The sequence below is a fragment of the Rattus norvegicus genome, chromosome 1 (genome assembly GCF_021556685.1).
Source record: "Rattus norvegicus strain SHRSP/BbbUtx chromosome 1, alternate assembly SHRSP_T2T, whole genome shotgun sequence".
Lineage (NCBI taxonomy): Eukaryota > Metazoa > Chordata > Mammalia > Rodentia > Muridae > Rattus > Rattus norvegicus.
The window spans coordinates 222837899-222862801 of NC_141534.1; the positions used below are offsets into that span (position 1 = coordinate 222837899).

A 24903-nucleotide genomic window follows, 5' to 3' on the forward strand; every position below is an offset into this window, starting at 1 on the left:
ATTTTTTAAGTACTTCTAGGTCATTCAGAATTCCTTTGTTGTGAATTATGTTTAGTTCTATACCCAATTTTTGATTGAGTTGTTTGGTTTGTTGGTGTCTACTTTTATGAGTTCTTTAGGTATTTTGGACATTAGCCCTCTGTCAGATATAGAGTTGGTGAAGATCTTTTCCCAATCTGCAGCCTGCCATTTGTCCTATTGATGATGTCCATTGCCTTTCACAAGATTTCTGTTTCATGAAGTCCAATTTATTGAATCTTGATTTTAAAATCTGTGCTATTGAAGTTTTGTTTAGGAAATTTCCCCCTGTGCCCATGAGTTTGAGACTGTTTCCCACTTGTTCTTCTATTAGATTCAGTGTGTCTGGTTTTTATATAGAGGACTTTGATTCACTTGGATTTGAGGTTGGTGCAAGTTGACAAGCATGGATCTATTTTCATTTTCCTATATGTTGACTGGCATTTTGACCAGCACCATTTATTGAAGATGCTTTCTCTTTTTCTCTTTTTATATTTTTGGATTCTTTATCAAAAATCAAGTGTTCGTAAGTGTGTGGTTTTATTTCTAGGTTTTCAGTTCTGTTCCATTGATCAACCTGTTTGTCTCTGTACAAATATCATGCAGTTTTCATCACCATTGTTCTGTAGTTTAGCTTGAGATTAGGTATGGTGATTCCCCCAGCAGTTTTGTTATTGTTAAGAATTGTTTTACTATCTTAGGATTTTTGGTTTTCCATATGAAATTGAGAATTGCTTTTTTGCTGTCTCTGACAGATTGTGTTGGAATTTTGATGGGTATTGCATTGAATCCATATATTGCTATTGGTAGTTTGGCCATTTTTACTGTGTTAGCCCTACAAAATCCATGAGCCTGCGAAATCTCTCTATTTTCTGAGGTCTTCAATTTTTTTCTTGAGAGACTTGAAGTTCTTGTCATACAGATCTTTTACATGTTTGGGTAGACTTACTCCAAGATATTTCAATGTCTTTTAATGAATTTCTATATTCAGTTCTGTAGTGAACATATTAATTTTTATTGCCATCAGCAGTCTAAAAGAATTTTTATTTTCAAATTCATTTTTTTCTGAAACCGGCAACATATAGTTAAAATAAGCCATAAAATATATTGAACTGAGTAAAAGTGAAATCATTGTTCATGACTTGCCCTTGAAAGGCATGATTTAATATCTTTTCACCCAAGAGAGAGCACCAGAAATAGACTTAAACCTGCTTCCAACAAAATTTATCCTGGTGAAGTGAGTCCATTTCAGGCTCTAGTAGGAGCAGGATGAGGATGAGTAGTTTCTTTTTATTTTCTTTTAGTTTAGAATCAACAGGTAGCACAATCACTGGGTACAGGACCTAGGATCCCAATTTACAAACTCTTTTATGTTAGAAATCCTCTGGTGGTGGAGATGCCAGGAACAGCTACTTAAATTTACAGCCTCTGGCTTCCTACATTCTGTCTCCTCTCTTGCTCTGAGAGGTTTCTTATAGTACAAAATCACAGGAGACTCAAAGACAGCTGCATGACTGAAATTCTACCCTAGATTAATGAAAACACAAAATCTGAATACAATTTTTATACCCACAAATCTCTCTTCTGCCTATCAGTAGATGTTTATGTTGCCTATGTTCAGAACTCATGCATTTTGTAACTTTCTAAGCTTTGTGACTTGTGAAGTTTTGTTAGCTTCCCAAATCTTATGAGCTTTCCTCCTCTCTCTACAGGGGAAATATTTTATTCTTGTGATGTAGCTATGCAATACATACACACAGACACAGACAGCCACACACAGAGACACAGATAGACAGACACAGTCAGACAGATGGTGAAAGGGCAGATGGACACGTGCACGTGCGAGTGCACGCGTGCATACACACACACACAAACACACCCATACACACACACACACAGAGACACACATGCATAACTTATTACTCAACAAGCTGATATGGGTAGGTCTCTATAGACAATGTAATTACTACTTCTGTAAGTGAAGAGAATGAAGACCTTTGGATGTCCATTTGGGCACCTATTTCTCTACAGATTTTATGCATGTGTAAGACAGGTATCTGGCATCCAACATGGATATATATGACACAGTTTAGAAAGAACAACCTATGTGCCAGGGACATTTTGGTGTTCATTTATTAAAATATAAGTTGCTATTTTGTAAACTTTTATTTCACATTTGCATATGGATGAGTCTGAAGCAATGTCCAGTTCAAACAAATACCCAGTTAAAATTGATATTCAAGTTCACAATGGTGTATTCCTTCCTACTAGAGTTGCTGGCCACTTTACAGAGTGCAGCCAATCTTCTAATTTTTTCTCTCGGCAGCTCTGTGTGGCACGTTGGAGACTATTTTGGAACCACCACATAACCACATTTTCCTTGCATACATCTATCTCTGGAGAATTTTCTTCCAATAGTCATTAGAAAATAACTTCTTTAAAGGGAGCTTTCCTTATTTGAGAGGGAATTTCAATTTGATCCCATGTGACACAGTGCCACCTTCCATAAAAAAACAAGGTAGGTTTCTAGCATTTGACTTTACTTTGTTCAGACTGCAGAAAGAGAAGAACTTTGTATGGTTCCAATTCTAGCTATTTCCTTACCCAATAATCAGAGTTTAGCCTTCTGGTATCTAATATCCTCCTGAGTTCATACTTTTTTATACAAGGATCCTAAAAACACACTGTTTCCTTTACTTCCAAATAGAAGATGACATCATTTTTAAGCTTTCAAACCTGTTTTTAAGAGAATGTTGAGAACATGGAGCATGCTCAGTAAGTGGATTTTGACATGATAAACAAACAAATGAAGGACTGGATGAAGTCTGTCTATAATCAACTACTTAACTGTTGAGGTATTTAGCATGCATTTTTAAAGCAACGTTCTTGCATAACTTTACATGAGCTTTTGTAGGCTTATGATCAAGTGTTCTGTGAAAATGAAATTTATAGCTAGAAGTACAATTTATATTGTAACACAGAAAAGAAGCATTTATCATTTACTTATCTATCTATCTATCTATCTATCTATCTATCTATCTATCTATCTATCTATCTAAGCTAATCTACATCTACACACCATCATTGATATATTCATAGAATAAATGAAATTTTGATATATTCTCACTTTTTTGAATTTGAGATTCATTTAAGGTAGTATTTGCAAATTTTAAGCAGAGCAGTGTCATAAAATACCTGTTATCTATGTTAGAAACCATTACCAGTAATGCCAGTGGTGTTTAACATAATTTAAAAAAATGCCAGTTTAATCCATTATTTAATTTCAACATCAACTAATGGATTGTGTTTTTGGTTTATAAAATACTATGTTTGAAAAACTTGTCATGGCTTTATTTTCAAAGACTTATGTATGAGAAATTCGTGGAGAATAAGTGCATATTAATAACATAAGTACAACAAAATATATTTCAATTATGTTTAAAAACCACTCATTGGTTATTATTCCTGGTTATATTTCAAAAAGAATAAGCATAGTATAATAAAAAATTTTAGAGTCTATTTCAAGAAAATTTTAAAGAAAGCTACTCTCACTATCTTTATTGAGCTTCATGTAAAATATAAATTATAAGAATATATTCTTATGAAAATACCAACAAAAAGCATGAGAAGTCTTTTCTGTTTGGATTGTTTATTTGAGTCTCAGATAAGGCATGATAAGAGGTGTTTAAATTCTTAATGGAGATTGCTCTTCAAATAGCTTTTTTTGCAGAGGAATTATGAATATTTCTTCAGTAGTTTCTTCAACTAAATAATGGGCTGCTTGTGTGCTGCTGTATGTGCTTCATGATAGGCACAAGAACAGGCAGAAAAATCACCCCAGGCTTCTCTGAGATTTGATTGCGTATACTACAGATAAGCATATGAGCATGTATTTCTCCAATAACTATGTAACATCTCATATCTTCATGTTTTTCAGAGGAAAAATCTTTGGAGAATTTAGAAGTTATAATTATGTAAGGGAGTAATTTAGTAAAGTTGTTAAGTAAGAAAGTAAATTTCAAGTCGTGAACTGTAACCTGATACTCAGGCATATTTTGCTACTTTGGATTAGTTTCCATGCATAGAATTTTGGATCATTCTGTACCTTCATTTATTTCTTTCCCTTTTCTCCATCTTTATCTTCCCATGTCTCTATTATTCTGGGCGATTAATCAAGGGTGTTGTTCATGGAAGACATACTCCTTATACCCTATGCTGCTCCAGGGTGTTGTTCATGGCAGGTAAACTCCTTACCACCCTGCAGTGCTCCTGTCCACTGTTTTCATTACTTTTATTTTTAGATTGTGTCTTGCTTAGTTGCTCAATCCATCCAGGCAGGAGTGATGTCACAATATTGCCATTTTTTATTTTTAGATAGAATGACATTCCTTTATACGTTCAGGTCTATTCTAAGTATAATAAGGCACAGAGAAATAACCTTATAATTTCAAAATACTGTTTAGGTTCTCATATTCACATTTATAATTTTTGAAATCTGAATTTATAAAATTTAGGATGACAGTATCTGGCATAAAGGAGACTAGTGCCAGTGTTATCCTAGGAGTTAAAAACAGACACACTGATAACCAGTTATGGATGGAAGAAGAGAAAATGGGGCGTTACCCCTCAGTATTTAACTATTGCTGATACATCCAGAAAAAGGGAAAGTCAATGCCTTCAGTTCTGTACCCCTGATAAATCTACTAGATTGCAATGAATAACTCTAATCAAATGGTCACTCAGATAGCCCTGGATAAACTGGGTGTGTCACAAACAAAATTAAGTCATGAATCTGGAAAAATAACAAATAGAGAGTAGGAATGTTTGGTCCTCATCTAAAGAAGATAAGAAATGATGATGGGATAGAATGAAAATGACTTACAAACACATGTGAAATTGTCAGAGAAATGAATGATGAATAACTTAAAAAGATGTAGTCTCTGCATGAATTTTCTCTGTATTTAAAAGGACAAAACTTTAGTATTTACTCTTCATACCTACCATCTTTAAACTCCCATATTTTCATATCATTTCTTTGTCCCAACAATCCCAGGGACTAATCTGAAGTCTCAGTGCTTTTCAGTTATGACCCAAATGATAGTGACTCTCCTGGAGCTAGTGGCTGGGAGAATGCTTTAAGGGTACTTGAAGATAGCCCGAAGCATGCACGCTTATGGGTTTTTTGTGGAACGAGAGATTAAGAGACCAAAAGCTGGCTTATGCTGGTATTAAATTGTTGTTTGCTGGGGCTTTATCATATTTTCAATATATATCTCCTATGGATATTGATCACTAAGGAGGATATTTTATAATCCTATTATGTAGCCATATAAGGTGAGTGGTCAAACCTGAATTTCAACTGGTTATGCTGTAGCACAGGATGGCATTTCAAAATGTCTCTTTCTTATTTCTTGTAAAGTCGAGTCCTCTAGTTAGTATTCAGTATTTGTACAAGTTTTATTTTGCTTAATAGTTTTGAATTACAGTTAGATAATTGCCTATATAAACTCCTTGAGTGATACGATTCAAATATTTTTCGCTTTCTCACTTTCTCTCTTCCAATAACATGTGTATACATATTTCTGTTATTAAAAACAACATACATATTTAGTATGTTATTATGGTTGTTCATTGTTAAACATACATTAAGAAGTATTCTGAGCAATTTAAACCTCCAACTCTTTACATTGTTTTCTTCTATGTTTTATCATGTTTTAACCACTTGTTACTGAGGATCAAATTCAGGGCCTCATGCACCCTGGGAAAGATGTGCTTCAGTACATTTTCATGTCCTTTCTTGATTTTGACAGGTAAAATACAATATCAAAATGTATATGGCCAACAGCAGTAGAATGAGTACATTCATACTTTTGGGACTAACTGACAACCCAGAGCTGGAAGCCCCCCTGTTCATCATATTCAGTTTCATCTATATCATCACACTAATTGGGAACCTGGGCATGATTGTGTTGATCTGGCTGGACTCTCGCCTTCACACACCCATGTATATTTTCCTCAGTCATCTTTCTCTGGCAGACTGTGTTTGCTCCTCAGCTGTGACTCCAAAAGTAATGGCTGGGCTTCTCACAGGGGATAAAGTTATCTCCTATGGAGGATGTGTTGCACAAATGTTCTTCTTTGTGACCTTTGCCAGCATTGACTGTTTCCTACTTGCTGTCATGGCTTTTGACAGGCATGCTGCAGTATGCAAGCCTTTACATTATACTACAACGATGACTTCTAGTGTGTGTGCTCACATGGTGATTAGCTGTTATGTGTTCAGTTTAGTTGAATCATCTATCAATATTTGGTTTATCTTTGATCTCTCCTTCTGCCGTTCTAATGTGATTCATCACTTTTTTTGTGATATCCCTCCAATCCTAAATCTTTCCTGCTCTGAAATATATACACATGAGATTGTGCTCTTTATCATAACATCCTTCAATGTCTTTTTTGCTCTGATAGTTATCTTGGCCTCCTATGCATTTATATTCATTGCTATCCTGAGGATGCACTCATCAGTAGGACAGAAGAAGGCCTTTTCTACTTGTGCATCCCACCTCACTGCTGTTACCATATTCTACGGAACTATAATCTTCATGTACCTACAGCCCAGTTCTAGTCATTCTATGGACAATGACCAGATGGCATCTGTTTTCTATACCATAGTAATTCCGATGTTGAACCCGGTTGTCTATAGCTTAAGGAATAAAGAGGTTCATAATGCCTTCAAGAAAGCCATTGAGAAATTGAAGTCTGCTCAACACTTAATTCTAATTAGAGATTTAAACAGTTTATATAATTAATCATTTATGTATTGTGTAGCAGAAATTTCACACATTTAGTGGCTCAAGGCAATTGTTTACTATTGTACATACTTATTTGGTCTGGGAAATTCTTTTGTATTTGCAACAGGATTTACTCATGGTGTTTTATAACTTACATAACTTCAATTGAGCTGAATGTTCCAAGATAGTCCCATTTTCTCTTTGTTAATGATACTAGCTATTTTCTAGGTAATCTTTTTTCATACAGTCATGGTCTGTATAGTTTAGAACATGATCCAGCTGGCTTACTTGAAGTCTTCAGGCAGTATTCTCACATAACTTTATGTAATTTATGTAACAAATTTTAACTAAAACAGTAATCATTTCCTCACTCATTGTATACCAGGAGATCACAGTTAAGCTTCACCAACATTTAAATCAAAAAAAGAGATACCAAGTTTTAAGAAAGGGGGTGAGAATGAATTTGTCATTGTTGGTGGACTAGAGATTGCCTATATCAGAGATAATGTGGAACAATAATAATAGTCTGCTAAGGAATACAAAATATGGTCAACATGTAGAGAATAAGAGGTTGTGGAGGTCTCAGTCTTAATTGGGATATACATATCAGATGCCTCTTTGAGGGCTCAAAGTTCTTTGTGAAAAAGAGAAATTATAAGAGGCCTAGGTGGTAGGTAAGATTAAAGAAACAGTGTTTTTTTGGAAACAGAGTAGTACTTACACATATGTACTCTCAGTGTTTGTGTTAGCCCACAAAAGATGTGAACAATCTTAATCCAGTCAAAATATGAGCACAGATGGAGGAGAAGGTAGGCACAAAGTTATACCATTAGTTGAGGAATTTTGTAAAAAACTTCTGGGAGAAGAAAAGTCAGGTTTTCTTAACAATGTGACCAAGGGAAGTTAAATTATACAACAGCATAAGGTCTACTTGCAAGACTATCTGAGTAGGGGCATGCAGTGGACTGTATGTGATGGGAGGAAGAAAAAGTAAAACCCAAAGTTTGGTGGGAAAGTATGGTATGGTGGTTATGAGTGGAGTTGGAGGAGGAATGGTTCTCTACAAACACATCTTATGAAAGTCAAAAAGTTAATAAAAATATTATCTAAAAGGAAAGAAAATACAAAGTACTAAGTAAATATTTCTCAAATAGTAGTAGATCATGTAGAAGTGTAAAGATGTGCTGTCTAGATTACTGTGATTCTAGATGCTATGCTAGGGTTTCTACATATTCCAATTGTCTGTTTCTGTCATTTCTTGAAGTATCAAAAGTCTCTCTTCTTTTTTTTTTTTGAAAGAAAATAAAAAGAGATGGACATTATTTTCTTTAGTAATTTAGGTACTGGCTATACACAATACTATCGAGCAAAATCAGTCAACGATTTAGTCTCATAGCCATGGCTAGATACAAAATGGCCATTGGTATTGAATGTCTTGATGAATGACAAAGTGCCTACCTGAAATCCATGTATTCTTGAAGAGAAAAACAGAGTAGAGTGTGGGAGTAAAATGCTCTGACTAGTGCGACCTGAATCTAAACTTCCAAACTTGAATAAAAATAACTGAAATACTACCTTGAATTTTCATCTACTAAAACTTTTTTCATTTATTTTATTCACTTTACATTCCAGTAGTAGTACTCTTTCCCTCCTCTCCTCCTATTCTACCCTCACAAATACCTCCCTCAATTATCACCTTTCATACTCCTCAGAGAATGGGAAACCCACCGTAGGTACTACCCACCCTGAAACATCAAATATCAGCAGGACTAAGCACATAGTCTTTCATTGAGGCCTGACCATTATGTCAAGCTAGGAGAAAGGAATCCAATGTCATGCAACAGAGTCAGTGACAGATCCTGCTCCAATTGTTAGGGCATCCACAAGTAGACCAAGTTGCATATCTGCTACAAATGTGTAGGGATCCTAGGTCCAACCCATTCCTACTCTTTGGTTGGTGATTCAGTCTCTGTGAGCTCCCACGGGCCTAGGTTAGTTGACTTTAGATTTTCTTCTGGTGTCTGTAACTCCCCTGGCTCCCTCAATACTTCCTCCAACTCTCTCACGAGACTGTTTAAGCTCCCCTTGATGTTTGGCTGTCAGTCTCTGTTTCCATGTACTACTCAATGAAACTTCTCAGGACAGTTATATTAACTCCTGTCTACAAGCATAGCAGAATATCATTAATATATCATGGATTAGCTCTCTCCCACAGGACAGATCTCAAGTTAAACCTGGTCTTTGGTTGGGTATTTCCCCGTCTCTTTCCATTCTTATTCCTGTACATCCTGTAGGCTGGAAAATTTTGGATATCCTCCTCCCACCAATGGAAGTTCTGCCTGGCTACAGGAGTTAGTCATTTTAGTCTCCATGTGCCCCAACCACACTGATAGAAGCCTTAGCTAGGGTCACCCCCATAGAGGCCCAGAAGCCCTCCTTCTCCCTCTGGCTAATGCCAGTGATGCCCTGTACCATCAATTTCATTATTTTCCCAACATTCTCCTGCCACTCTCCAGTCCTGATTCATATTTCAGTTCACATGGAAGCTGAATAATGCTCTACTCAATGACAACTTGGTCAGGGAAGAAATAAAGAGATTAAAGACTTTTTTAGAATTTGCTGAAAATGAAGGCACAACATACCCAAACTTATGGGACATAATGAGAGCAGTACAAAGAGGAAAACACATAGCTTGGAGCACCATCAAACAGAAACTGGAGAGAGCATACACTATCAGCTTGACACTACATCTAAAAGCTCTAGAACAAGAAGCAAATGCATCAGAGGAGCATATACCCAGGAGTGGTAGAGCTGGATCCTTAGGTAGTAGTATGTCCAATTTTTTGAGGAACCTCCAGACTGATTTCCAGAGTGTTTGCACTATCTTGCAATCCCAACAACATTGGAGGAGTGTTCTTCTTTCTCCATATTCTCGTCAGCATTTGTTGTCACCTGAGATTTTTATCTTAGCCATTCTGACTGGTTTGAGGTAGAATCTTTTGATTTGCATTTCCCTGATGAATAAGGATGTTGAACATTGCTTTAGGTGTTTCTGAGCCATTCAATATTCCTCAGTTAATAATTCTTTGTTGAGTTCTGTATCCCATTTTTAATAGGGCTATTTGATTCTTTGGAGTCTAACTTCTTGAGCTATTTGTATATTTTGGATATTAGCACTCTATCTGATGTAGTAGGATTGATAAAGATCTTTTCCCAATCTGTTGGTGCTATTTTGTCCTACTGACAGTGTTCTATGCCTTACAGAAATTTTGCAATTTTTTGAGGTCCCATTCGTTGATTCTTGATCTCAGAGCATAAGCCATTTGTGTTCTGTTCAGGGAATTTTCCCCTGTGCCCAATGTGTTTGAGGATTTTCTCCAATTTTTCTTCTAGTAGTTTGAGTGAATCTGGTTTTATGTGGAGGTCCTTGATCTACTTGAACTTGAGCTTTGTACAGGGCAATAAGACTGGATCAATTTGCTTTCTTCTACCTGATGACTACCAGTTGAACCAGCACCAATTGTTGAAAATACTATCTTTTTTTCCCACTTAATATTTTCAGCTCCTTTGTCAAAGATCAAGTGAACATAGGTCTGTGGGTGCATTTCTGGATCTTCAATTCTATTCCACTGATCTACATTCCTGTCTCTTTAAAAATACCATACAGTTTTTTTTATCACTGTAATACAGTGGTCCTTAATACAACTTGAGGACAGGGATGCTGATTCCCCCAAAAGATCTTTTATTTTTGAGTATACTTTTTATTACTCTGGGTTTTTTGTTATTCCAAAAGAACTCTCAAATTGCTCTTTCTAACTCAATGAATTGGGTTGTAATTTTGATTGGAATTGCATTTAATCTGTAGATTTATTTTGGCAAAATGACCATTTTTACTATATTAATCCTGCCAATCCATGAGCAAGTGAGAGCTTTCCATCTTCTGAGATCTTCAAGTTCTTTCTTGAGAGACGTGAAGTTCTTGTCATATAGATCTTTTCCTTGCTTGGTTAGAGTCACACTGAAGTATTTTATATTATTTGTGAATACTATAAAATGTGTCATTTCCCTAATTTTTTCTCAGCCTGTTTATCCTTTGAATAGAGGAAGGCGACTGATTTGTTTGACTTAATTTTGTATGCATCCACTTTGCTGAAGTTGTTTATCAGGTTTGGAAGTTCTCTGGTGGAATTCTTGGGGTCACATATGTATACTATCATATTATCTGCAAATAGTGATATTTTTACTTTTTCCTTTCCAAATTTTATCCCTTTGATTTCACTTTGTTGTCTGATTGCTCTGGCTAGGACTTTGCATAATATATTGAATAAGTAGGGAGAGAGTGGGCAGCCTTGTCTAGTCCCCGATTTAAGTGGGATTGCTTCAAGTTTCTCTCCATTTAGTATGATGTTGGCTACTGGTGTGCTGTATATTGCTTTTAAAATGTTTAGGTATGGGACTTGAATTCCTGATCTTTCTAAGACTTTTACCATGGAGGGGTTTTAAATTTTGTCAAATGCTTTCTCAGCATGTAAAGATATGATTATGTGTTTTTTCTTTGAGTTTGTTTATATAGTGGATTATCTTGGTTGATTTCTGTATACCGAACCATTGCTGCATCCCTGGGATGAAGACTATTTGATCATGATGGATGATCGTATTGGTGTGTTCTTGGATTCAGTTAGTGAGAATTTTATTCAATATTTTTTCCTAGATATTCATAAAGGAAATTGGTTTGAAGTTTTATTTCTTTGTTGGGTCTTTGGGTGGTTTAGGTAACAGCATAATTGTGGCTTCATAGAAGGAATTGGGTAGACTTCTTTCTGTTTCTCTTTTGTGGAATAGTTGGGAGAGTATTGTTATTCAGTCTTTTATGAAGGTCTGATAAACCCATCTGCTCCTTGACTTTTTTCTGGTTAGGAACCTTTTAATGTCTCCTTCTATTTCTTTAGGAGTTATGACACTATTTTAATGGTTTATCTGATCCTGACTTAACTTTAGTAGCTGTCATTTATTTAGAAAATTGTTCATTTCATCCAGATTTTCCAGTTTTGTTGAATACAGGTTTTTGTAGTAGGAGCTAATAATTTTTTGAATTTCTTCAGTTTCTGTTGTTATTTCTTCCTTTTCATTTCTGATTTTATTATTTTGGATACTGTCCCTGCTATAGTTAGTCTAGCTAAGTGTTTTTCTTATTGATTTTTTCAAAGAATCAGCTCCGGTTTTGTTGAGTCTTTTTATGGTTTTTTTGGTTCTACTTGGTTGATTTCAGCCCTGAGTTTATTTCTTCACTTCTACACCTCTTGGGTATATTTGCTTCTTTTTGTTCTAGAGCTCTCAGGTGTGTTGTCATGCTGCTGATGTATGCTCTCTCCAGGTTCCTTTTGGAATCACTTAGAGCTATGTGCTCTTAGCACTTCTTTCATTGTGACCCATAAGTTTGGGTATGTTGTGCCTTTATTTTCATTAAATTCTAAAACGTATGTAATTTCTTTCTTTATTTCTTCCTTGATCATGTTATCATTGAGTTGAGCATTTCCCAGCTTCCATGTATACATGCACTTTCTGCTGTTATTGTTGTTATTGAAGACCAGCCTCAATCCATGGGGATTTGGTAGTATGTGGAATTATTTGAATCTTCTTAAATTGATTGAGGCCTATATGGTGACAGATTATATGGCCAGTATTGGTGAAGATACATTTAGTGCTGAGAAGAAGGTATATTCTTTTGTTTTAGAATGGAATGTTTTATAGGTATCTGTCAAAGCATTTTGGTTCATAACTACTGTTAGTTTCACTGTGTCTCTGTTCAGTTTCTTTTCTTAACTTCTGTCCATTTATGAGAGTGGAGTGTTGAAGTCTTCCACTATTATTGTGTGTGATGCTATGTATGGTTTGAGCTTTAGTAAGGTTTCTTTTATGAATGTAGGTGCCCTTGCATTTGAAGCATAGATATTCAGAATTGAGAGTTCATCTTGGTGGATTTTTCCTTTGATGAGTATGAAGTATCCTTCCTTATTCTTTTTGATAACTTTTGGTTGAAAGTCAAGTTTTATTGGTATTAGAATGTCTACTCCAGATTGTTCCTTGGAAGCATTTGCTTGGAAAATTATTTTTCTAGCCTTTTGTGGTAAGCAGAAAGGGATGGCTGAGCCAGTGACAGGGCAGAATCCAGTTTGGTTTCAAGTGAGTTCTGAGACTACAGAAGAACTGGCAGAGAAGGCCTTCTCCCATCTCTGTAAGATTAAGGGGGAGCTCTTTAATATGAATGACCTCCCTCACTCTCACAGCAATCCTTGAAAAAGGAGAGGGTTCTTGCTTATTCAAACTGCTTCATTTTATGGTAGATACATATATCTTAATATTGGTGAAGGAAACCATGTCCACGAAGAGAGGCTTATTGGCTAAATACTTAGGGCCTATTTAAATACTTAATTAGCATGGAAACTCTAGGTTTTTATGATACATGTCTGGCTGTCAATGGGGTGTGTCATGGCTATGTGTTACAGGATAGGTAGAGCTTGTTAGGAAATGATTCCAATGCCTGTCATTCTCAATTATGAGATTATGGAGGCTTTTGAACCTGCTTCAACCTTATCATTTCTTCTGTTTGATTGCATGGTCTAATTGCTTCAAAAATTACAGACTAATCAGAAAATGAAAATGCACAAAATGTCCAAGAAAAATAAAAACAGAAAAAAATAAAGAAAAAGTTACAGACTAATTTTCTTAGGAATTTAGATCCAAAATCATCAATATTTGCAAATCAAATTTAAGACCATATATAAAAGATCATCCACAAAAAGCATGTAAGCTTCATTCCAGATGTGCATGGGTGGTTGGTTCAATGTATGAAAATAAATAAACGTAATCTACCAGATAAATGAAATGAAAGAAAAAACTCACATGATATATAGAATATATCATTATATATAGAATAGGCATTTAACAAAGTTTTTAACATTCCTTGATAATAAAGTACTGGAAAGATAAGGGATACAGGACATACTTAAACAAAAAAAAATGGCAGTTTAGATTAAGTCCACAGCCAACAGCAGTCTAAATGGTGAGAAACTCAAAGCAATTCCACTAAAATCAGGAACAAGAAAAAACTGTCCACTCTCACTGTCTACTAAATACAATATTTGTAGTCTTAGGTAGATCAATAAGAGAAATGAAGCAAATCAAGGGCATACAATGTGGAAAGGAAGAATGATCTTCATTTGCATATAATGTGATAGTATATTTAAGTGACCATAAAATTACACAAGGGAATTTCTAGGTGTGATATATTCTTGAATGAATATTCACATAAAAATATTGGTAACTATCCTGGGATAGTTAGTATTAAAACCTAGCTTGGGTACTGGAGGAGGAGTATTACTGTCTTCACATGTTTAACTGCTAGTGAACTCAGCATGCTCCATTGTATGCTCCAAACCCATGGTTTCAGATGGTCTAGGTTAAAGCCTATGGGTCAATAATCAATCCAAAATACATGAATATGGAAAAGGGACTTGTGGGACTTGCTTTGGGAGAAAGATGAAAGGGCTAGGGGATAAGAATGATCAAAATATATTGTATAAATGTATGCTATACCCAAAGAATATTTTGATTTTTCAAGACAGGTGTGTGTGTGTGTGTGTGTGTGTGTGTGTGTGTGTGTGTGTGTGAGTGTGTGTAGCCTTGACTGTCCTAGAACTGGTGTTCATAGACAATACTGGCCTTATGTTTACAGAGATCTGCCTGCCTCTGCTATACACACTCATTTACCAATAAATAATCTAGGTAGTTTACATACTGGATACTATATAATAATCAAAATGGACAAGTTCTCATGTGTGAAAGACAGATGCATTAGGATCGAAAAAATAAGCCACACAGAATGTTAGATATTGTAAGATGCCATTAGTACGTTTTTATTATTTTACAAAAGAAACATAAAACCAGGTATATGATCATATACATTTTTCTAAAGTAAGAACTGAGCACCCTCTAGGACATGAGCTTTATACAAGGCGGTAAGAATGGCTCAATTTGCGTTCTTGTACATGCTGACCTCTAGTTCATCCAGCACCATTTGTTGAAAATGCTGTCTTTTTTTCCATTAGATAGTTTTACCTCTTTGGTCAAAGATCAGTGACCATAGGTGTGTGGGTTCATTTATGCTTTTTCAATTCTATTCTGTTGGTCTACATGCCTGTCTCTGTACCAATACAGTGCAGATTTTATCACATTGCTCTGTAATACAGCTTGAGGTCAGGGGTGGTGATTTCTCCAGAAATTCTCTTGTTGTTGAGAATAGTTTTCACTACCCTGGGGTTTTTTGCTGTTCCAAATGAATTTGCAAATTGCCCTTTCTAATTCTATGAAGAATTCAGTTGAAATTTTGATGGGGATTGCATTGAATCTTTAGATTGATTTCAGCAAGATGGCCATTTTACTATATTAATCCTGCCAATCCATGAGCATGGGACACATTCTAAAATCTTTGATTGCTTTCTTCAAAGACTTATGCAGATCTTTCACTTACTTGGTTAAAGTCACAGCAAGGTGTTTTATGTTATTTGTGGTTATTGTGAAGAGTGTCATTTCCCTAATTTCTTTCTCAGCTTGTTTATCCTTTGAGTAGAGGAATGCTATTGATTGTTCGAATTAATTTTATACCCATCCACTTTGTTGAAGTTTTTTTATCAGCTGTAGGTATTCTCTGGTGGAATTTTCAGGGTTACTTAATTATACTATCATATCATCTGCAAATAGTGATATTTTGATATTTTCCTTTCCAATTTGTATCTCTCTGACCTCTTTTTGTTGTCTAATTGCTCTGACTAGGACTTCAAGTACAATATTTAATATGTAGGGGGAGAGTGGGCAGCATTGTCTCATCCCTGATTTATTGGGATTGTTTCAAGTTTCTCTCCATTTAGTTTGAATGTGGATATTTCATCCCTTCTTAGAAGGGAGTACAAAATACTCATAGGAGAAAATGTAGGCATGAAGAATGTTGCAGGGGCTGAAAAATTTCATCCAGAGACTTCCCCCCAACTGGAGATCCATTCTACCTGCAGTCACCAAGCCCAGTCATTATTGCTGTTGCCAAGAAGTGCTTGCTGACAGGAGCCAGATATGGGTGTCTCTTGAGAGGCTCTGCCAGAGCCCTACTGATACAGATGACAATAGTTGCAGCTAACCATTGAACTGAACAAGAGGACAACAATGGAGGAGTTAGAGAAAAGGCTAACGGAGCTGAAGGGGTTTGCAACGTCATAGGAAGAACAACAATAACAACCAACCAGACTCCCTCAGAGCTCTCAGGGACTAAACCACCAATCAATGTGTACACATGAAGGGACCAATGAATCGAGCCACAAATGTTGCAGAGGATGGCATTGTCCAGCATCAATAGGAGGAAAAGCCCTTGGTCCTGTGAAATCTTGTTTCCTCAATGTAGAGTAATGCCAGAGTGTTGAGGTTGGAGTGTATGGGTGAGAATGAGCAGCCTCTTAGAAGTAGCAGTATAGGGAGTGAGCATGGGAGGGGGGAAGGGATAATATTTGAAATGTACATAAAATATCCAAGAAAAATAAAATAAGAAAAATAAAAATTGACAAAAAAGAACTTAGCTCCCAGGTGAATATCATTTACTCTGCATATGCTGTACTTTAATTGAAAAAAAAATGACAGAAAAGCACAGGTGCAGCTGTATGCTTGTGCAGCCATTATGTTTGGTCCCAAAGGCAGTTTAAGTGCTTCTGTGGAAAGTAAATAGATAAGACTCCCTTGTTGTGCTCTATGGAGCCTATTTCCCCAATGTCTTCATGTCTCTACAACTCCCTCTTGGTCCCCTTCATTGGCCTATAAAATCACAGTACAATCGTCTGTCTGACATAGATTTTTAGCAAAGCTATTCCATGCTACAGACATGGTTACTGTTCTGAATAGGAGAGTTAGCACAACCTCCCTCAAACTGAGGTTTTCATTAGTCACTGAGCAGGGACAGAAAACAATACTGAGTGTGTTTAAAGTTACAACTGGTTCCTGAACAATTTTATAAGACTGCATTTATTTGCTCTTCAGAGGCATAATTCTGTGTTTATGGTATATTTGATTCAAAACTGAGATTGGAGTAACGTAAGTGATATTTGTAAGATATCTCCAAAATAGAACTTCCCTAAAATAATTCACCCACTTTTTGGGTGAATTTACTTTTTATTTTATGTGTGTGGGTGTTTTGTCTATATGTATGTTTCTGTGCTACATGCATGCAGTGCCCAAAAAGGCCAGAAGTGGTCACTGAAACATTTGGAACTGGAGTTTCAGATGGTTGTAACGCATCACTTGGCTTTCTGGCATTTGAATATATATCCTCTGGAGCAGCCAGGGCTCTTACCCATAGGTATCTGACCAGCCCCAAATTTATACATTTTGTCATGACAAAGTTTCAGACTTCTAAAACCTAGATTTTTCAGCCCCTTTACTCAAGGTAAAAACTTCTATTACATTTCTATGTATGTTAATTATGTCGAGGGGTTATTTTGTTTAGTTTTCAAATAAATAGCCAATAAGTGAACAGTACAAGGGCATAGTAAGAATAAATTCTGCATTCAAGACTTGATCCCAGGTCTATGGTCCCAGGTCAATAGTCTTCGTCCCATTTTTCTCTTCTTGGAGATCTTGCTTCTTTCAACTTCTTGTGAGAATTATGTGTTACATTGTTGAATTTCTGATTTCAGACTCTTATGATTAAAATTAGGTTTTGTCCAGAGACAAGGTAAGCTTCTATCTGATATATACATAACTTGCAAAAGTACATTTTTATTTGTGTCAGTGTGTCTGTGAGTGTGCCAGTATGCATATGTTGATGTCAGAGGCAATCCTTGGCTGTCATTCCTCAGATGATGTCTGACTGCGTTCCTCCCTCCCTCCCTCCCTCCCTCTCTCCCTCCCTCCCTCCCTTCCTCTCTCCCTCCCTCCCTTCCTTCCTTCCTTCCTTCCTTCCTTCCTTCCTTCCTTCCTTCCTTCCTTCCTTCCTTCCTTCCTTCCTTCCTTCCTTCTCAAGACAGAGTCTCTCTCATTTCATTGTCTCAGAGCTTCCTAAGCAGGGAAGTCTGGCTTCCCAGTAAGCTACAAGGATCTGTCTCCAACCAAGTATTGAAGTGTATGCTATCATTCTTTACATTTTTTAAAGTGGGTTCTGGAGATTGAATGCAGGTTCACTTTGCAGAGACTTCCAACACTTTAATATTTACAAAAATAACTTTACGAATGTATGATTGGTTTATACAAAGTTGTGCATATGGTTTAGTAAAAAGTTTAATTTATGTAAAATCAGAGAGATAACTGCATATAAAAAGAACACAGAACTCAACGTTGGGAAGTTTTTTAAAGCAATATTCTGGGATAAGTATCAGAGCTTTCATTAGTGGAGAGGATAATGACTCTCACAAAATGTATATAGCTTCCACAAGAGAAGAAGCACAAATATGATTGGAGATATTATGACTGAGTTTTGATTTTATCAGTCTACTATGGAGGCCAAAAGAGACAAAAATAACAAACATAAATTGACACATTTTTATATTTTACTTTTTAAATTGGATATTTTATGTATTTATTTTTCAAATGTTACATTTTTTCCCAAAACACATAGATGTGGCCAAATGAACTAGTAAGACCTGAGATAAATTTCAGTGCTTTTCTTATATTTGATGTTTTTCATACGTATATTGGCTGACCACTTGGGATTGGATAATGTATCAGGGGGGTTCTCTCCTGGAAAATACTGATTCTTCTTCTCTTAGCAACAATTAATTTCTTATAGCTCTTCATCTAATAGTAGGGACTTATGAAATATGATACTTTCTTAAAGCTAAGCTTAGGAAGATTCTATGGACATATGGTAGGGAATCACTGTCAGTGGATATATGCCTTTTTAATTTAAAACTTCACAATAATTAAGTCAATTAATCATTTTTTTCAATGATGATTTTCACTCAAACACACTAGTGGATTGATTGTAATCCAAGCATTCTGTGGTTGAAATTCTAACAATTGATATCGAACTACACTATGATGATTCCAAGGCAAGACTGAGTTCAATAATATTTTTTTTCATTCTAGGCTATATGGATTTATTTTTTAAATTTTTATTTATTCATTTGCTTTACATCCAATTATCCCCCCTTCTCCCTGTAACCCCCTCATAGAGTTCCTCCTCCTATTCCTTCTCTGCTTCTCCTCTAAGAGGATAGAGGTCCCCATGGCCCCTGGATATTGCTGCATCTTGGCACATCAAGTCTCTGCAGGCCTAGGCATATTCTATCCCACTGAGGCCAGACAAGGCAGTCCAGTTATGCAAGCCACAGACATGCAACAGCTTTAGGGACATCTCCTTCTTCAGTTGTTGGGGAACTTACATGATGAAGATTGAGTTTCACATCTGCTATATATGTGCATTGGTCCTAGGTCCAGCTCCTGTGCTGTTTGGTTGGTGGTTCAGTCTCTGACAGACTTCAAGGGTCCAGGTTAATTGATTTCCTGTGAAGTTCCTATTTGCTTCAGGGTCCTCAATCTTTCCCCTAATTCTTGTATAAGCCTCCGTGAGCTCTGTCCATTGTTTGGCTGTGGGCCTGGATTTAAAGAATGAAATTCAATAGGAGTACTTTCCAGAACAATCAAGTATTTGGATAAGAAAATTTTTTTCTTTGAAAGCTGTATTTTTTGAGGAACTTATATAGTAGTCTCTGTAACAACTCATATATATATATATATATATATATATATATATATATATACATTTTTATCTCCTTATTCCCATTCTTTATAAAAGATACAAGTTTATTGTGAACTAATTTCACTCAACCATAGCTTATTCCTTTTTACTTACTTATTACTACTATTCCCTATTCCTTACTTCTTACTTATTCCTGCTTACTATTGAGATTTTTCCCTAGCTCTTTCCACTTTTTCCTCAGTTGCTAGTTAATTGCTATTCAGTATCCACATCAACTTTTCAAAAGAAAACTTTCAACATGGAAATAAGTGTGTGTGTGTGTGCATGTGTGTGTGCCTGTGTGTGTGTGTGCATGTGTGTGTGTGTGCCTGTGTGTCATTTAATTTTATTTACAATAGACTTCATCTATTGATTTTTCTGAAAATGACAAGATTTCATTCTTTCTATAGCTGAATAATAAGCTTATGTATATCTATACCACTTAAAAAGTTATTTCATTTATTATTGAGATTATTATTGCATCATTTCCCCTTCATTTCTCCCCTTCAACCCCTACCCCTTATACTACCCTTGTTGTTTCTCAAATTCATGCTCTATTTTTCATTAATTGTTGATAGATATCATGTATAGTATCAGTATGTATAATAATGTTACTTGCATGTATGTTTTCAGGGCTGACTATTTGGTTTAAAATCTCTCCTCCTTTGCAGAGAAAATCAATTCCTAGCCTGATTTCATCTCTAAGGTGCTGTAAAATGCATGTGGATATGCACACAATTCTTTGAAGACTGATAGTATCTTTTTATTTTTGATTCATACCCAGAAGATATCCCTTACGATACTTATGTATTTTTTGAGGAACCTATATAGTAGTCTTTGTAGTAACTTACAATCCCATGTAGTAACTTACATTCACACAAACAAATAAGTTCTCCAAGTTCTATTTTTCTATATTCTCTGCACCATTAGTATTTATTAAATATCCATTCTACCTTGAATGACACAATAACTTATTTTTATTGACACCAAAATCTATTTTTGTTTATTATTTTCTTCCTTTAATTCTCATTTCTACAGGACATATACTGACCTCCAGATCTTTGATGGAGAATTGTACCAAAGTGAGAGAGTTCATTCTCCTGGGACTAACTGATGACCCAGGCTTGCAGGTTCCCCTTTTCATCATGTTCACCATCATTTACCTCATTGATGTGGTTGGAAACATGGGGATGATAATGTTGGTTCTCATGGACTCTCATTTGCACACGCCCATGTACTTTTTCCTTTGTAACCTGTCTCTTATAGACTTGGGTTACTCCTCAGCTGTCACTCCCATGGTGATGTCTGAATTGCTCATGGTCTCCAAGGTGGTGTCATACAATGCCTGTGCTGCACAGATGTTCTTCTTTGTAGGCTTCGCCACTGGGGAAAATTACCTCTTAGCATCAATGGCCTATGACCGCTATGTAGCAGTATGCAAACCCCTGCATTATTCCACCAGGATGACAACAAGTGTTTGTATTTGTTTGAACATTGGCTCTTATATCTGTGGTTTCTTGAATGCCATTTTTCATGTTGGAGACATATTCAGCCTTTCTTTTTGTAAATTTAATGTAGTCCATCATTTTTTCTGTGATGTTCCAGCAGTTCTGGCTCTATCTTGCTCTGATATACACCTCAGTGAAATGATTCTTGTTTTTTTGTCAACATTCAATGTCTTCTTTGCTCTTCTGATCATCTTAGTTTCCTATCTCTTTATATTTATTACCATCTTGAAGATGAAATCAGACAAGGGACACCAAAAAGCTTTGTCCACCTGTACCTCCCACCTCACTGTAGTTTCCATATTTTATAGCACTGTCATTTTCATGTACTTACAACCCAGTTCCAGTCATTCCATGGATGCAGATAAAGTAGCATCTATGTTCTACACTATGATCATCCCCGCACTAAACCCTTTGGTCTATAGCCTGAGGAATAAGGAAGTGAACAATGCATTCAAGAAAATGGTTAAGAAATCAACTTTATGATTGAAAGTAATTTGATATTCCTTTCACATATTCTTTGTGCATTAGTTAGATTTAAATTCTACAATACAGAGGGATTTTTTGCCCAATACACTCATCTCTTCAAAAGTCTACTTTTTAATCAAAATATTTGTAAGTTTGTAACATACTTAATGATACATGCTAAGGACATTTCTAAGAAATGCTGGGTTTTACTTGTCATAACTTGGTAATTTTTATTTGATTTATTCACTAATTTACATTTTCTGTCATATTTAAATTTATAGATACATAAACAGGCTACATTTTAAACAATGATGTGTGTGTGTGTGTGTGTGTGTGTGTGTGTATATGTGTGTGTGTTGTGAACACATACTGACCACAGACCTGAATAGGAAATTTTAAGCATAGCTAGATTTTAACATAAGCAATTTAAATAATTGATTTGATTCATAACATAAATTTCCCATTGTTTTCCATTTTCACTTGTTCCTTTCTTGTTTTTCTATGACTTGAACATCTTTTAATTTTTGATTGGCTATACTACATGTATTCATGTGTTGAAATATGTATGGGTTGTTTCCATATTTTGACATTCGTTAATAAAGCCCTTATAAACATACTTATTTCTGATTTTTATTTCTTCAACCTCTTTACTTGGATTTTTGATTTTCATTTTGATAACATAATCTGCATGAGAAAAAAGAATGGTCCCTGAGAGGTCTATTCTTCTTTGTTCCCAAGAAGATGCACAAGAGGCATTCTCCATCATGAGAACTGAATGCTATGTATTAACTTACCTACTAGGAGTTTCAGAGCAGTCATCCATTTTAATGTCTGGGAATACAGTAGCCATTCTGAATCTTTTCACATTCCATGGGAGACAATATTCCTTGAAATTTTTCAGGGATATCTTACCTGCATCAACTGGCCATGGAAGTTTGGAATGACACACAGATCTGTGTACAGGGAGTAATTTCACTGGGGCCTCCAAAAATGAAAGATAAAGACACTAAACTAATTAAGATGATTTTGAGCATAAGAGCCTTTAATTTTGGCCAATGACCAAGACCTAATTCTGAAGAGTCTCTTGGTTTCAAGCTCAGGAATACTGCAATTTAAAGGGAAATTCTGAAAAAATCCAGTTATATGAGTGTTATATGAGGGAAAGGGAGTAACATTGCAACATTATATTTGGCAGAAAATAATACTTTTTTAAAATACATTGGATACTTTATTTATTTACATTTTAAATATTACCTGATTTCCTGGTTTCCCATCCACACACTCCTTATATCATCCTCCCGCCACTACTTCTGTGAGGGTGTTCCTGCACACACCCACCCACTCCTGCCTCACCACCATAGCCTTCCTCTAAAATGGGTCATCAAGCCTTCACAGGACCAAGGCTCACTTCCCAAGAGGCTCTTTCATCTCCTTCAGTCTCCTTCCCCTATCTCCTCCATTGGGGTCCTTGTGATCAGTCCAATGGTTGGCTTTGAGAATCCACATCTATAATGGTCAGTATCTAGCAGAACCTCTCAAAATACACCCATATCACGTTCCTGTCAGCAAGTACTTTTTGGCATCAGCAATATTGTCTGTTTGGTGTCTGCATAGATCCCAGGTGGAGCAATCTCTGAATAGCCTTTCTTTCACTCTTTTTCACCCTTTGTCCTTGAATTTCTTTAGACAGGAGCGATTCTGGGTTAAAATTTTGGAGATGTGTTGGTGGCCCCATCCATTAACTGGGAAGAAGGGGCATGTCTAATCTCTGGATAAGATCTTGACATGTTCTTCCTCCTCTTTGTGGGGTAATTCAGATAATATTATCCCTGAGGGGTTCTGGGAGGCTCTTTCTTTACTGGCATCGGGACTATTGGTTGCTTGCCCTAGTTTCCCATTCCACATTGCTATACACCTCTGTTCAATTTCCTGACTCTCTGTACATCTCTTCCATTTCTTCCCATACTTGATACTGCTCCTCTTTTCCCTTCCCCCTCTTTTCTTCCTCCCAAGTCACTACCACCTCCAAGTCAACTTCCCTTGATGAAGCATTCACACTTTGGGCTTTCTTCCTCTAGAGATTCACGTGATCCTTGCACTACACAGTGGGTACTCTAAGCTTTTTTAACAAATATACACTTTTCAGTGAGGATATAACATGTGTTCTTTTGTGACTGAGGTAGATTACATAGGATGATATTTCCAGATCTATCCAATTGCCTGCAAATTTCGTGATGTCATTGTTTTTAATAGCAGAGTAATACTCCATTGTGTAAATGAACCACATTTTCTGTATCCATTCCTCTATTAAGGGACATCTGGGTTGTTTCAAGATTCTGACTATTATAAATAAGACTGCTATGAATAGGAGCCTATGTCCTAATTACATGTTGGAGCATCTTTTGAATATATGCCCAGGTGTGGTATAGCTGAGTCCTTAGGTAGTCCTATGTCCAATTTTCCAAGGAACCACCAGACTGATTTGCAGAGTGTTGTACCAGCTTGCAATCCCACCAACAATGGAGGAATGTTCATCCTCCTCAACATCACCTGAGATTTTGATGCATTCTGACTGGCGTCAGGTAGAATCTCATTATTGTTTTGATTTTCATTTCCCTGATGACTAGGATGTTGAACATTGCTTTAGGTGCTTCTCAGCCATTCATTACTCCACAACTGAAAATCCTTTGTTTAGTTCTATAGCCCTCCCCTTTTTATTTTTATTTTTATTAAATTTTTTCCATCTTTATTAACTTGAGTATTTCTTATTTACATTTCGATTGTTATTCCCCTTCCCGGTATCCTGGCCAACATCCCCCTAACACTTCCCCTTCCCTTTCTCTTTGAGTGTTCCCCTCCCCATCCTCCCCCCAGATTACTGCCCTCCCCCTATCAATCCCGTCCACTGGGGGTTCAGTCTTGGCAGGACCAAGGGCTTCCCCTTCCCCTGGTGCTCTTACTAGGCTATTCATTGCTACCTATGAGGTTGGATCCCAGGGTCATTCCATGTATAGTCTTTGGGTCGTACCTGGAAGCTCTGGTTGGTTGGCATTGTTGTTCATATGGGGTCTCGAGCCCCTTCAAGTTCTTCCAGTCCTTTCTCTGATTCCTTCAACGGGGGTCCCGTTCTCAGTTCAGTGGTTTGCTGCTGGCATTCGCCTATGTATTCTGGCTGTGTCTCTCAGGAGAGATCTACATCCGGATCCTGTCAGCCTGCACTTCTTTGCTTCATCCATCTTATCTAATTGGGTGGCTGTATATGTATGGGCCACATGTGGGGCAGGCTCTGTATGGGTATTCCTTTTGCCTCTCTTCTAAACTTTGCCTCCCTATTCCCTCCCAAGGGTATTCT

The 24903-nt window shown here is 36.4% G+C and overlaps 2 protein-coding genes across 2 annotated transcripts; both read left to right on the forward strand.

The window, feature by feature from the left end:
- Positions 1 to 5846: 5846 nt before the first annotated feature.
- Or5b2l-ps1 (olfactory receptor family 5 subfamily B member 2 like, pseudogene 1) lies at positions 5847 to 6824 on the forward strand. The gene has a single exon (XM_087610525.1). It carries the CDS (start codon positions 5847 to 5849, stop codon positions 6822 to 6824), a length of 978 nt encoding a protein of 325 aa, XP_087466651.1.
- Positions 6825 to 20642: 13818 nt separating this feature from the next.
- Positions 20643 to 21569, forward strand: Or5b99 (olfactory receptor family 5 subfamily B member 99). The gene is given in 1 exon segment (NM_001000255.1): positions 20643 to 21569. A coding segment is annotated over 1 exon segment (927 nt).
- Positions 21570 to 24903: the final 3334 nt, after the last annotated feature.

Excerpts from the sequence above, each read along its gene's own strand:
- Or5b2l-ps1 (XM_087610525.1), top strand. The coding sequence starts at position 5,847 with ATGTATATGGCCAACAGCAGTAGAATGAGTACATTCATACTTTTGGGA.